The sequence below is a fragment of the Zalophus californianus genome, chromosome 10 (assembly GCF_009762305.2).
Source record: "Zalophus californianus isolate mZalCal1 chromosome 10, mZalCal1.pri.v2, whole genome shotgun sequence".
Taxonomy (NCBI): Eukaryota; Metazoa; Chordata; class Mammalia; order Carnivora; family Otariidae; genus Zalophus; species Zalophus californianus.
The window spans coordinates 95,467,398-95,482,505 of NC_045604.1; the positions used below are offsets into that span (position 1 = coordinate 95,467,398).

The following is a 15,108-nucleotide window of genomic DNA, read 5'->3' on the forward strand; positions in this document are numbered from 1 at the left end:
GCGACCTAGCTCATTCCTGGTGCCCCCGCAGCCTAAGCCTCTAAGTCCCACCAGGACCTGCTGCAGCCCCCTCTCTGGTCACCCTGCCTCTGCCTTGCACCCCATCTCCCAGGCCTTCCCCCCACGCAACCGGGAGGAACTTGCCATGTCCTCCTCTAAAAATCCTCCTGCCCGTGGTTCCCTGTGGAACCTTCCAGGCAAAGGCTGCACTCCTGGCCATCACCCCCAGGCCCCACCAGCTCCAACCCCTGAAGACCAACTGCTCAGCAGCAGACTTGATACCCTCACCTTGAGCTCCAAGCACTGTGTCCTGTCACAGTGCCACACACAACATTCCTCTCAACCCCAGGGCCTTTGCACACGCCGTGGCTTCTGCCCAGACTCCCTTGCTGCTTCTTTCAGCCCCTCCTGCATGGCCCTTCCTGAGAGGCCCACCCTCACCGTTCCAGTGTCAATCAGGCCTTCCCTTGTTCGCTTACATAGCACTTCTCACACTTGGAAGTGATATTTTTGTTGTTTGAATGATTTGAGTAGTCTCAGTCTCCTCACTGGAATACAAACTCCGGTGAGGGTGAAGATCATGTCCTCCCACCTCACCGTGGTGGCTCGGGTGCCCCGTTGTGCCTGGCACACAGGAGAGTCTCCGTGAGTGGTTCAGGGGCGAATGGGGCCCACTGCAGGTCTGTGATTTGGTCTCAGGATTTGAACTAACTCCATGGCCACTGATGTTTTCCTCTGTCCTCACTTCCTCCTGGGTGATGAGCCTCCCCAGCAGGACAAGTCAGGCCTGGCTGCAGCAAACAGATGCCCATGAATCAAGTTGACGTTTCCATTACCTGAGGGAGACAAGTGTGTGGCCAGAAGAGTTTGGCTTCGGTGAGGGTGGCAGGGATGACCGCCCATCACATCCGCCAGCCAAGGAGGGAGGTCAGCCCCACCACTTCCTGAGGCCTGGGCCTGCCCATTAGCCCTTAGCTAGGGTCCCCACAGCCCCCTGCACCCAGGGAGAGGACGTGGTGTGAGCCAACAAGGCAGAGCCCCCACTGCGGGCCCACCGAGTGCGTGCAGGCCAGTCCGCGTCCAGGACCAGCTCACGCCCTGGGAGCGTGGGCTCAGGGCCAGTGGGCGCACACACACTTAGCACCAAGCGCTAACTCAGGCTTGTTGGGGTTGGTGTGTGTACAGGAGTCCGGAGAACGTGGACACAGGGATGCTGGGTGCGGGTGCTCGGGGCAGACCTCTACGTGCACACCCAGGGACCTCCTGCCTTCAGCCCGGGTGGTCTTCCCTCCTCCCAGATGCATTTGCCCCCCGCATCAAGACCCCCCTCCCAGTAACACTCAGTAGGGAGCCACTGGGACCATGCTCAGGCCTGCCTGGCGATGCTTCCTTTCACCTCACGAACAGCCTTCTTGCTGTCGGCTCCATGACATGGAGAGCGGGGGCTCACCCTCTGCCCGACAGGTGCCCAGAGGGATGAGGGTACTGATGGATGGACTTATGCAGGGGCTAAGAAAGGCCTTTGCCTGAGCCGTCCACATACCGTAATCGCATACCACTTGCACGATTATTTATTGAATATTTTTCTTCAAGCCAGCTCTTTGTCTTTTTACTTAAATGCCTATTTTGGTTTCGTCCTAAGCAACAGCGTCGGTGAAATCATGACACTAATGTGCCCATTACACATTTTTTCCTAATACACATTTACATAAACACAACTATTAAAATAGATTAAAATTGTGCCCATGTGTCGATTAAAATCATGTCGTGGGCTTTGGAGGTCCAGCCGCCAACTACAGAAGGACTCCAGCTGAGGAGAAAGAGCCCCAAGATGCCCGGGGCCCTGGGAGCTCAGCCCCACGTCCTGCCCAGGAGCCAAAGCCCAAACTCCTGGTCCTGACATTCGAGATCTTTGTCAGTGGACCCCAATCCCCCTCCCAGGCCCATCTCCCGCCGCACACAGTAGGTGCACAATATTTACTGACTGAATGGAAAATGGATTAATGAATCTCTTGATGAATCAATGCATGCGTGAATGAAGGAGCACACACCTCCACGTGGGTGTCCCCTGGCACCTGAGACTCAAGCCATCTGGACCCGCCCCTGACCCAAGCCCGGAATCTGAGACTTTGCCGACTTTCCCCCCACATGAGTCTGTTGATTTTCCCTCGTGACTGGCTCCTGACTCTGCCCTCGTTGTCCCATCCCTGGGGCCACTTTGTGAACCAGATCACCGTCTTCTCTCTCTCTGAGCATGGGAGGGATACAGGGGCAGAGATCCTCCTAGAAATGCACAGCGGGGCTGTGGACTGTGGGTAGGTCCAAGCTTCCTAGGGAGGCTTTGAGTCCCTCTGGCCTGGCTCCCCCGACCTCCTCTGCAGCCGCATTTCTCACCCCCTGTGACCCTCCCCTCTCTCCACACCTGCTGTCTAGACTGTGGTAAGGTTCCTGTAATGTTCCGACTTTCTTCCTCTCTCTCCTCTTGCCTGACATCTAGACAACCCCCATGTCTTGGCTTAAATATCTTTTTCCCAAAGGAGCCCTCCTGACCACCGCCTCCTCCTCCCTCCCCCAGCAGGTGCTGCCTTTGGGATCCCACAGCCCCTGACTTTCCCCCATCAAGATAAGAGCAAACACCAACAAAGCACTCACTCTGTGCCAGGCTCTGTTCTAAATGCCTCACATGTCGGAGCTCAGCCCTCAGGACAGCTGTAAGAGGTAGGTGTACTGATTGTTGCCATGGCCCATGGAGAGGAGGCACAGAGAGGTTAGGTCACTTGCCTAAGGTCTCGGGGAGGTGCTGGAATCTAAACCCAGGTTGCCTGGCCCCAGAGCCGGGCACCAAACACGCCACACACTGTACAACAACCATCTGTCTAGCTCTCTGTCATGCCCATCTGTGAGGACAGACATCCATCTGGATGGCTTAATATCCTATCTCAAGTGCCTACTGCAGTGCTTGGCACATAGTAGGGGCACAATGAACTGTATCACCAGATAGATGGATACACAGATAGTTAAATAATGAGGATGGGTCATACGCAGAAGGAAGATGGACGGACATCTGACACAAGGAAGGATGACATCTGGTAAGTGGAGGATGGATGGATGATAGATGATGGATGGGTGGATGATGGATGGGTGGGTGGAGGATGGATGGATGGATAGATGATGGACGGATGACGGAGGATGAATAATGGATGGATGATAGATGGACTTACGGAAGGATGAAGAACATTCTCTACTTGGGGGAAAGCTCTAGAAATCCTTCTGGAACGGGATGAGGCTTCTTAAAGTCCTGGGTCTGACCCCATCTCTGCCATTTACTAGCTCTGTGATCTTGGGCAAGTTACTTCATCTCTGTGACCCTAAGTTCCCTCATCTTTATAATAGGGATGTTTCCCCAGGCACCTAAGCCCCAGAACTTGATGTAAAGGTAGCTGTAGACACAGGGTCAAGGGTCCCCATGGGGTCAGGACGGCTTAAGGCCTGGGCTTGAGGGCCTGTCTCCCAAATTCCCCACCTGCCTGTCCCATCCTTACCTTGCCCACCCTCTGGAATCCAAGGCAGCCTGCCAGCCTGGCTCCGCCCTGACCCTGACACCCCAGACCCAGCTTCCACTCTGGGCTCCCTCCTTCCGGCACCTCAGTGTCTGGCCCTGACCCCAGCACACTCAGGCTGTCCCACCTTCAGGCTCCTTGAGGACCCGATAGGGTGGGGCCCTGGGGGGGGCAGCCACAGCCCAGAGAGCAACTGGCCTCCACACATAGCAAGAAAACAGGTTCAACAAGCATTTATTGTGCCCCTGCTGTGTGCCTGCTGTGTGCCCCCCCCCCACCCTGTGGTGCCAACGCCGGGAAGCCCCACCCGCTCCCTGCTTCGTGCAGGGCCCCGCGCCGCTGGACACGCCCTGAACTTCCTGGCCGGCTTTCCGTGGTATCCCAGCTGCACCGGACAGGGTGCTGCATGTGATGGTGGCAAGAGTCAGGGGTTGCTGTCCCAGAGTCGCCATGCGCAGCCCTGTGCATTCCGTCAGGCCACCCCGGCTCCATGTCCAGGGCCCTGAGCCCCAGGAGGCAGTGGGGAGGGCAGGCCTGTGTCTCCCGCGCAGGCTGGCTGAGTTCCCAGCACACAGGCCAGCTTTCCAGGGGCACCAGAGCAGTCTTCTGGCGGGCGGCCTGAGGTCCGGGGGCCGCGCTGGGTCTCAGTCACACCCAGTGCCCCAGCACCCAGCACTGGCGGTTCAGCTCTGGCACCTCCTGTGCGGAGCCCCGGGGCCAGGACTCTCCCATGTGTGGATGGTGTCCTGCCAAAAGACGGGGTGGTCAGTACGCACGGCCGCCCTCCTCCAGCCACGCATCCATCGCCCACCCATCTCTGTTAACCTACATCCAGCTCTCTACCTCCCGCCTCACTCACCAGCTCGCCGTCCATGCCCCCATCACCCACCCACCTCGACATACACCCGCCAACACCCACTGCCATCCACCTCCCACTGGCCAAGGTGCCCACCACCCCACTCAGACACGGTCTTCCCACCCACAGTCCCAAACCCACTCATGCACCTCCCACCTGTCAACACACCATCCATCCTCCTCCTGCCCCATTAACACCCCCAGCAGCCCGACTTCCCACAGCCACATCTGCCTGCAGCTGGAAACATCCTCCTAGCCTCCCACTCACCCACCCTCTACCTCACCCGCCCACTTGCCCACTTCCCAACCTGCTGCCACATCCACTAAGTCACCACCGCGCACCCATCCACGACCCTCCAGCCTCCTGCCCCTCTCCCTGCCCACCCATCTCCCGAGCCACCCTGCCCAGCCAGCCCGTAACCGCCACCCACCACCCCACCAGGCTTCCCTGAGCCACACTGCGTCTCCACGTGTTCAAGGAGCTGGGGGAGGGTTAGAGAAGAACAAGCATACACAACTCCGGGCCCCGGTCCCCACGTGACCCCAGGGACTAAGCATGAGTGCACGGGCGGGCCCAAAGTGACTCCGAGCAGCGCGCTGGCAGTGCCCCACTGCTCCCAGAGGCCTGGGCGAGCGGAAGGGAGGGAGCTGGTCCCCATCCAACAAGCTCACTCCTCTCTCCCTGGGTTCTCGGAAGCCCACTCCCTGCCTTCACTCAAATGCCTCAACATCTCTGACATGCGGGAACCATGTCCATCCCCACGCGGCGACCTGCTAACATGTCCTCGTACCTACTGTGAATCACCCTCAAGGCCCAGCTCACGTCTCTCCTCCTACAGGGAGCCCCCCAGGGTCTCTTTGAGGCCGTTGGCTGTTTCCCTCATCTTGGAGCCACCCCTCCCAGTGGCACTCCCTAGCGTGGCCCCCATCAGACCATGAGCCAAGGAGAATGAGGGCTGGACCCTCAGCAGATGCTCCGCGATGGCTCATTGGAGGTGGAAGCAGAGAGGAAAACCGAGGGAGAGACTGGCATGGTGGGTGGGCTGGGGGGCCAGAGAGAAAACCAATAGACACTGAGCATTCACGGTCTATAGCCTACTTGATTCTAGCCTCACAAGCCTGGGAGGTAGCTAGCACCCATTTTACAGATGAGGGAATGGACACTCAGCAAGGATAAACAGCTGGACTGAATTTCCTCATTAAAGGCATTCATCAGTTTTTCTACTCTGAGCTCTAATGGAGGCTCAGACATTCTTGTCATCCTTTAGGGTCAGACAGGCTCTTTGTAGCAAGCCCCACTGAGCTGGGAATTCCTGCTGAAGCTAAGCTCTTGCTTGCATACCTCTACAGACAGACAGTTCATTACCCTTCCTCCACCCCCAAAGCAGCTCTGACTGTTGGGACAGTCTCCCTCATGGCAAGGGCTGGAAGGCCACGGGCAAAGGGGAGGACGGTTGGGCCAATTTAAGGGGTGGTTGTGGGGTTTTGTGCTTTGATGTTTTTTCTGGTTTTAATATTCTTTAATGTTAGTGCCATGCTAATTGTATTGTATTTTTAAGAGGGTGGGAAATATTTGGCAAACATTCTGGAACCATTTGGCCTCAGGAAAAATGTCTGTTTTGGCCTCAGCAACTGAAACTTGCATTCTTTGGAAGTGAATGCTGCCAAGATATAGGTGTTCGGATTTTAAAAAAAAAAATCTAGAAGCAAATATTTGATGTGCAGAAAGGTTTGATTGTTTTTCTAAATGAATATTTAATAGTGATTGTAGCCTGCTCTCACCATTGTCAACAGGCCGAACCCCGGAGAGTCTGCTGGAACAGAAAGGGATCATGCATTTTGATGGAAAAGGAAAGGCCATGATCCCCATCCTTCCTTGAGTTAAAATCAGGCTGCTTGTTCCCTGGATCCAGAAGTGGATTTGTCACTGAGGAACTGGGACCCTCCTTTTGTCTTCAGCCTCCCGGGAGGGGCTTGGGGCCCAGAGCCATTTACAGTGGAGAGTAGGGAGCTCCGCCTGAGGAGTGCCCCCCAGGCCACCACAACCCCCATGCACTTCCCATCTTCCAGTATCTTTACTTTTGGGCTAGTCACTAGCTGGGGGTGGTGGCAGGGGAGGGGGAAGCACCTGATGCTGTAGATTGGAGAATACCACCTCAAAATGTCTACGAGGCCTAACCAAATGACATAAATGGGCAAAGCAGCCATTCTTCAGCTCTGACCAATTGCTGCCATGGAGAACGTGGGCTCAGATCTTCCAAAAAGTTCAGAGAAACTGAAAATCAGAATTTCGAAATAAAATCTCCCAGATTTTCAATACTGACAACTGAGACTTTTAAAACATTTACAGCCATCTGTGAGCCAAGTAGCATCTCTTGGCTGGCCAGTTCTGACCTCTACTTCCCAACCTGCATCCTTGGTCCATAACTCTGTGCCATGGCTTTACACATTCTGGTCCCTCAACCCGATGCCCTTCCTTGCTGTTTCCTGGTTACTGAATCCCCCACTTGTCTTTCAAATGCTCCCCCTCTGGGAAGCATCCCACAACTTCACAGGCACAGGCTTCACTCCCCCCGTGACCCCACGACACGCTGCTGATCTCTCTCTCCCTGGGCTTGTGACTTTGTGTTGGGGACCCAGTGCAGGCAGGGACTGGGTCTACTTTCATCCCGGAGCCTTGGCCCCCCGCACCTGGCCAGGCACACAGCAAGTCCTGAGCTGACCCTTTATAACAATTGAAGAAATCATTCAGAAGGAGGATGGAGTAATTCCTAAGCCTGGAGAATGAGCTTTGCCTGCCCTTCCTATTCTGAGATTCTGTACATTATGAGAGCCTCCTTGGTCAGTCTCTCCTCTTGTGGATATGGGCTTGGGGGAAAACTATAATTGCAGTCTTGCAGTCAGGGGTTCAAATCCAGGCTCCACTGCTTACAAGCTGTGTCTCTTTTTTTTTTTTTTTAAGCTGTGTGACTGTTGACAAGTACCTTGTCCTCTCTGAACCTGCAATGGATGTGAGTTACAAAGGGTTTGGCAGGCCCAGCAGGCCCCCTGCTAGAAGTCAGTCCTTCGTTATCCGACTTCAGATCGATGTAGAAATAGCAAAATGCCTGTATGGGAGGGGGTTGGATTCAACCACCTCTCTTCACAGATGGGGAGCCACGGCCCAAGGGTGGGAAGAGATCTGTCCAAGTTGCCACTCGGAGGGTTGATAGCAAGTGCTGTGTTTTAAATTCCTTTGTAAGCAACCAGGCTTAGCAGAGTATTTGGCCCAAATGAACATGAACACATTTAATGTCCTCTCTTCCGTCCTCACTTCTCCATAGATCAGTGGGAAATCACTGTCATGAACCCCCCCAGGGCACCAAGGTCCCAGGGGTTCAGCTTGCAGCTCTGCTGAATTGCGTGCAGTCACATCCTCTGTTCCAGAATGGATTCGCTGAGTTGGAAGGGCCCTTGAAAGCCAAGTCTGCCAGTGCCACCGCAAATGTGTCGAAGGGGAAATGGGGGCACTTACAGGGGATGTAACTTGTCCAAGGTGCTCTGAAGTTGGTAAAGGAATTGATGACGGTGGGCAAGTGGCTGGTATTGGTGTTTCTGACCCCACAGCAGCCCAGCCCGGCCTGGCACAGGAGAGACAGATGAACGCCACACCCCCTGCCCCGCCCCGCCCCGCCCCCCCGCATCCGCTGTCCGAGGTGCTGCCGGCCTCTCTTGAGGGCCCGCGGGCCCAGCCAGAGCCTACTGTCTAGCTGCCCCACCTCGAATTCTTTCCTCTAGAAAGAGACGGGATGAGGGGAGTGATGGAGAAATGAATTGAGGCTGGCACTGAGGTGTCTGGCTTTGGAGACCCTTCAGCTAGTGACACCATCGTCCCTTTTCCAGTCCTAAAATGTCGCCACCTTGGCAAGGGCCCTATGGCTGCTTCTCCAAGTCAACCCTGCGCTGTGGATCTGTATCCTGAGGGCACATCAAAGACTCTGGCGTATTTAGTAATAGCCATTTACTCGATTCCTCCTAGTTTCCCCTACTAGGCTGCATGTAACATGGGGACACAGACCAGCCATACTGCTCTTCATTGCTCTATCCCTAGCACCTCACTCAATTCCACCCACACTGCTGATAATGTAGATCCATTAAATGAATGAACATGCAAAGATCTGGGAAGAAGAGCAGATGTGTGTGAGATCCATGTGGAGGGGAAGTTGGGTTTTGTGGTCTACCTTGGGGGCAGCCTGTCTTAGGAGATCAAATGGGGGCCCCATTCTTGTCCTCTCTGGAGTCCATCTTCTGGGGACCCCATGCTGCTGAGGCATGACATGCTCCTCATCTGTTTTCCACACTTAGGATCAGGTTGAATCCACTTAACCTGCCACCTCTCCCAGGACCACAGATTCCTTCATTCTCTTATGAAACATCTGATGGGCAATCTATTGTGTGTGAGGCTCCACAGCGGGTGCTGGGTCTGCAGACAGGAGTGAGACACCTGCCAGTGCTTGTGAGGGAGACAGACACATACATGCGGAAGTGACGAGAGCACATGCGTCTACAGCTCTTAGCGCGGCAGGAGCCCTTCACTGCGCCTCATGTGCACTTGCCCATTTATTCCTCAGAAATATGAGTGAGGTGCCATTACTATGCCCATTTTACAGATGAGGAAAGCAAGGCTCAGACAAGTTAAGTCATTTGTCCAGAGTCTCACTGCTGGATTTGAACAATAGGCAGCCTCCAAAGGCTGGGCTTGTAACCACCATAAAATCCCACCTCGTAGACATGAGCCCCAGGACAGGACAATGCAGAGATGAACATGACCACCTCTGATGGGGGGCGTGGGGGGCGGGCTGCCATCCCCCAGACATTGAACTAGACTTGGAAAGTACTGTGAAGCTCACAATTCCACGACTAGGGTTTGTTTCTTGCCCAGCGGAGGAAGGGAGCAGGTCTTTTCAGGCAGAAGGGAACAGAGTGTGAAATAGGTTCTTGGCAGGTAAATGAGGTTTTCAGGAGGTGTGAAAACCCTAGCACCATTGGTGGCCCGGGAAGGGGGGAGCGAGAAGGTCTGTGTAGCTGGAAAGCAGGGCACTGGCGGCTGGCGGGGTGAGGGGTGGGGGACTGTGGTAGCCCAAGATGATGGGCGCCAGCAGGGAAAAGGCCGAGCAGTGCCCTCAGGGGGACGGGGTTCATCCTGCACCTGGGGGCTCCCCCTGAGCAGCAGACTTACCTGATGCAGATCCCTCAGCCCTGCGCCAAACCAAGGTATTGGAATCTCCAGGGAAATCTGTATTTGAACAACTGCCCCCCAAGTGTTTCTGGGCAAAAAAAACAGTCACAGGAAAGAACAAAAGCATGGCAAGTCGCCCAGATTTGTGACCCAGGACAAGTGACCTTGTTTCTCTGACCCCAAGTATTTTTCCCTGTAAAATGGAAATAGTTGTTACAGCAACTACTACAGGAGGACTAAGGGAGCTAAATCATTCGCCGGAAACCTGCTGATGACCGACTGCGGGCTAGGCCCTGGGGCTGTCCCCACGACATCTCTCAGCACAGAGCCTGATACCCGCCCGGGGGGCCACCACAGCAGCTTGGGGAGCTAGGAGGAGGGGCTGGGGGAGACAGCATCAAAACTGTCTTAGGAGGATGGATTGAAGAAGAGTTGGCCCTAGAAGCACCTGTTTCCACGCAGAAGCCACCAAAGGGCCCAAGCAAGGGACAAAATGCAAACTGGCTCCTGGCCGCAGCTTCGGAGGGATAGGTATTGGCTCGGGGCCGAGTCCTGCTCAGAAGCTTGTCCGCAGAGCAGCAGAAACAGTCACGTGGGACCCGTTGGGAATGCAGATCATCAGGCCCCACCCCAGCCCTCTTGAGCCAGGAACTCAGAGGCTCAGAGATGAGGCCTGGCAATCCGCGCTTTAGGGAGCCCCTCAGGTGATTCTGATGTGAACGCTGGCCTGGATCTCTCAGCCCCCAAGGCCCCGGGTCTCAGATGTCTCCAAGCCACATACCCGTCTGGGTGCCCGGCAAGTTGGCATCAGTGTTTATTTCAGAAATGTTGTCTGTTTCCATTTTAATAAAGGAAGCAGACTTGAGCAGTATTCTCCTTGGATGTGATTTTGATCTAATAAAAATGCCAAGCTGCTCTGGACCCAAGAAAGTCTTCCTTGAAATTCCCTCTGCTATTTTGAGGGCAGTGGCGGTGGAGACCTATCTAGACAGAGCTCCCAGAAGCCACCTCTGTACCTGGCAAGTGACAGCCTCTTGCCCAGCCCTGCCCGGCCTTACAGACACACGTGGCAAAATCAAAAGCTTGTCTCAGGCATTGAGCTTGACAGCTGCAATCAGCTGCAAGCCCCAGTTGCCCCCAAAAGGAAGATACAGACACCTGGACCAGATGGCAGCATCACCTCCATCAAATGTCACATCTGATGTGCTCCCAAGCTAGCTGGTGGCACTGCAAAGCCCCAAAGGCAAGTTTCTTTTTTTTTTTTTAAGATTTTTATTTATTTGAGAGAGAGAGAATGAGAGATAGAGAGCATGAGAGGGAAGAGGGTCAGAGGCAGAAGCAGACTCCCCGCCGAGCAGGGAGCCCGATGCGGGACTCGATCCCGGGACTCCAGGATCATGACCTGAGCCGAAGGCAGTCGCTTAACCAACTGAGCCACCCAGGCGCAAAGGCAAGTTTCAAAAGCAAACTCTTTCCTCGGGAAAAAGAAATTGTGGCAGAATCCATATCACAGTAGCCCAAGAAAAAAATAGCGACTTCCGGAGCAGTTAAGATAACCAAAAGTTCATGTACTGGTTTGTGGAAAAGTGGCCGCTCTAGTGGGAAATGGTGGGACAAACTTGGAGCAATTGAGCACCTGCTGTGTGCAACACACTATTCTAGGCTCTCAGAACACAGACACGAACAAAAAAGCCAGGGGGCCTGTTCTCCTGGAACCTAGTGGGGAGAGACCACCAAACAAAAGCCAAGTATGTAAATATAAAAAGTAATTTCAGAGAGGGACAGGTGCCGTGAACGAAAGAAAACAAGGTGATAATGAGGACAGCAGGGGAAGCAGATGCAGTCAGGGGAAGCTTCTCCAAGGAAGCAGTCTTCTGGCTGAGACTTCAAGGTGAGACAAAGCCAGCCATGCAAGGATTTAGAGGGAGAGCATTCTGGGCAGAGAGAGTGGCAAGTACAAAGGCCCTGTGAGGGGATGGTTTGCATTTTCTAGAAAGAGAAAGGCCAGGGAACTGGGGCAGGATGAGAAAAGGGAGAGGGAGAGGAGGTGAGGGTGGGGGCTTGGGGGCCCAGAACAGGAATGGCCTTGTACCCAGAGGAAGGAAGAAGACAGACAACCGAGCCAGGCTGTAACCCTCAGGGGACCAGAGATCCCAGCAAGTCAGGGTACCTTTCAGCTCCTTACTCTTTCCATCCCCACAGAAGAGTCATCATCCCTCCTTCCCAGGGCTGTGACCGGCTGAGCAGAGACCTGCACACAGTAAGCCTTTAATAATGTGGGCTTGCTGACATCCCTCCTCCCCCGTTCCTCCTGCCCGCAAGTCAGCCCACCACAAAATCCGAGCAGCTGTTCGGTGCAGAAATATTGCAAAACTCGACCAGGCATTTCCAAAATATTTTCTTGGCCAAAACCCCACTAGCAGCTAAGAGGCTGCGTTCTGGAGACGGTGCTGATCAGGCTGCTTTTCTAGCCCACGAGGTCTTTGAGGACCAAATCCACAGGGGGCTGGGCGCCGAGTCCCGGGACCCTGCCCGGTGTCTGGTAGATGGCTGCACCCAGCACGGGGGCCACCCCCTGGCATGCGGCAGCTCACCTGGGGGGCCCAGGGTTCAGGCTCTGGGGCCAGACAGGCTGGGTGCAAATCCCAGCTCTGCCGCGTGTCAGGCCTCACTCTCCCTGCCTGTAAAATGGGACCTGTTTAGGATTAAATAAGTGGATAAATGTAAAGTCCTCAGAACACACAGCAGGATGAGCAGACCTGGTGGGACTGAGTTCTCGTTGGCTATTTTTGTGATCTAGTCCAGGAAGCCGTATCGCTGTAGGATTCTTCCAAGCTGGGTCACCCCTGGCCAAGTATCCCCTCCCTCTCTGGCACCTCGCCCTCACTGCCAGCCAGATGAGGACCCCACCTTAGCTCTGGCCACACAAGACAGCCATGCTCGGGAGCCCCCCAGTCCAGGAGCACACCTTGCTCACCCCCATGTTCCAGAACCCAGCCCGGGTCCAGTCCAGAGAAGTATCTTTCGTAAAGATGTGTTGAATAAATGGCTTTCCCGTGGCCACGAGAGCAGCCACCTTAGGGGTCACTCAAGCAACCGAAGCCAACTCCTCTGACAGCGGTCGGGAGCTTCTCCTTCTGGTGGTAACGGAGTCCCCAGCACCTCCGCGGGCCCTGGGGGAAAGACAGCATCCCCGGCAGCTCGGCTACCTGATAAAAGGCACACCTGGCAGAGCGCTGTGGGATCTGAGGCTCCTTTCTTCCTGAGGAGCGGGCATCTGGTAAACCTCTGGGGGCCGCTGCCGGCCCTCCACAGCCCCTTCCCCCCCCACCCTTTCTGCAGCTTCTCTGTGAGCCCCGGGGTGGTGCGTGAGGATTCAGGGGCTTCACCGGCTCTCCCCACCCTAAGCACGCTCCCTGAAGGACCTAGCTTCAGCCCTCTCCCTTCCCTACTCTGCAAGACCGTCCAGCTCCACCCAGACCAAGCAGCATGGCTGCACCAACCTGTCCTCTTCAGACACACTGATGCCCCGGGTGCCCCCTCAGCGAAGCAGGCTGCTGACCTCCACCTGCCCCAGGGCAAGGCAGGCCCCGCGCCCCAGCCCAGCACCCTCAGGGCCCGAGCAGAGCGGCGGTCCTGTCGGGAAGGGTAACTCAGATTCGTGCGCTCTGCACCGGCGGCCCGGGCCCCCCAGCGGGGTTCAAGGCACTCGCCTCCGTACTATGTCCTTTACAGACCCTGCCTTTCCCTGCTCCTACTGTGTCTTCTGGGGCCACCCAAACGGGTGCTGGCTGCTGCTGAGCCCTTATCTCCCGATCTGCCTCTGGGAGAACCCCAATGAAGACATGTGACAATTCTTCCAGCAGAGAGTTCCCGAACCCACCCACTTTCATCTTCCTCGCCAAAGGTGAGGCCACTGTCATCTCTCCTGGGAATGACGACAACAGCATCTAAGCTGCTCGGCTGGCCTCTGCTTTTGCTCCCCTGCGACCCCTTCCCCACAGTGCCGATGGACAGTTATGGCTGGATGGAGAGACACGGATATGGAGACAGACAGATGACATAGGTCTAAGTGTAGATTAGAGGTATAGAGGTATAGATAGATACACAGACACAGATGAACAACCCAGGCAAGGCTCCTCCCTGCTCAAAATGCCCCTGGGCTCCCCACTGCACGGCCAGCACCCCACTTCCCCCACTCCTGTCCCCGCGCCCCTCCAGCCCCATCGCCGGCCTCCCCACTGCTGTCCCTGCTCCAGCCACACTGGCCTCCTGTCCGGGCGGCCCCTGCTTCGGGGACTTAGCGCTTGCAAGCCTCCGCCTGGCTGGCTCTTTCTCATTCTTCAGGCTCCAGTCAGAGAGGCGGCTCTAGAGGAGCCTGCCCCATTCCCCTACCTTCACCCGCACCCTCCGAGCCCCTGTCTGTTCTGAGATTGTCTTGTTTATTTCTGAGTCACTTCTTGCTTTCTCCCCCTGCCCCCAGATTGTGAGCCCCACAAGGCGGAGGCCACTGTCCGCTCTGGCTTGTTCACAGCTGTGTCTTGGAGGGAACGAAAGATGGATTTTCTGCAGGCTGTTGACCTGCGCGTGAGTGCACGTGATGTTCCTTTTATGAGGGAATGCTGCTTGGCAGATGAAGTGGGTGCCGGGGCAGGGGTGAGGGCCATGGGAGGCGGGCTGGGGGTGGAGGCCTTCTGCAGTTCCCCTGACCCTGGGTATCCTCATTAATCCCAGTGCGTGCTCTTAGAGCCAAACGGGGTCCCTTCAACTCTATCTTCATCCTTGGGCTTCGGGGATTGGGCTTCCCTGCCCCAGACAAGCCCCATGGCCTCTTTCCACCCAAGGTTGCCTGCCCATTCTGCAGGGAGTGTGGGGATGCTTGGGCCCAAGCATGGGCCAGTGGCGCCTGAACAGCGTCCTCAGCCTTCATCCTTACTATGTGCCTCCCGAGCCCCTCGGAGGGATTTCTGCTCCCCGGCCCTCTCCTTCTGTGAGTGTAGGTGGGAGAAGCCCCCAGGCACGGAGATGCAGATACTGGCCCCTGGAAGGCACTGGAGCTTGCTAAAAGGTCTGAGAGACAGAAGCAGGGCGCAGACGGGGTCTGCTGGAACAGCTCTGCCACGAGAGGCCGAGCTGTGCAACCTCGGGCAAGCTACTCCACCTCTCTGAGTCTGAACTTCCTCATCTGCACAACGTGGCTCATAATCCAGGCTGTTGGGGCTGGGGGCCAGCAAGCACAGGAGATCAGGCATGAACATCCCTTGGGAGGGGGTGTGGTGGGCGGGGAGCCTGTGGTGGGCCTTCCGCAGGCTGAGCTGAGCTGAGATTCTGCCATTTTAACTTTAATCTCCCGTCGGCTCCTTCTGTTTCTGGCTGGAGCAAGGCCCTTTCTCTGCTTTCACCCCCTTTGCTTTCTGGTCCCCCACAGTGAGGCATATGAAGTCAATGCACTCCGAGCTGCCGGGAGCCTCTGCG

At 55.8% G+C, this 15,108-nt stretch overlaps 1 protein-coding gene across 10 annotated transcripts in view; it reads right to left on the reverse strand.

Annotated features, from left to right (window-relative positions):
- Positions 1-1,567: 1,567 nt before the first annotated feature.
- Positions 1,568-15,108, reverse strand: part of GSG1L (GSG1 like) — a 205,212-nt gene continuing 191,671 nt past the window's right edge. For 6 of the 10 annotated variants that reach the window (XM_027609807.2, XM_027609812.2, XM_027609810.2 and 3 more), the window contains one exon: positions 1,568-4,306. In XM_027609807.2, the coding sequence (XP_027465608.2) occupies positions 4,033-4,306 (274 nt within the window). In that variant the 3' untranslated portion in view covers positions 1,568-4,032. The remainder of the gene's footprint in view (positions 4,307-15,108) is intronic. The other 4 variants (XM_027609816.2, XM_027609809.2, XM_027609815.2 and 1 more) reach the window with 1 other exon arrangement.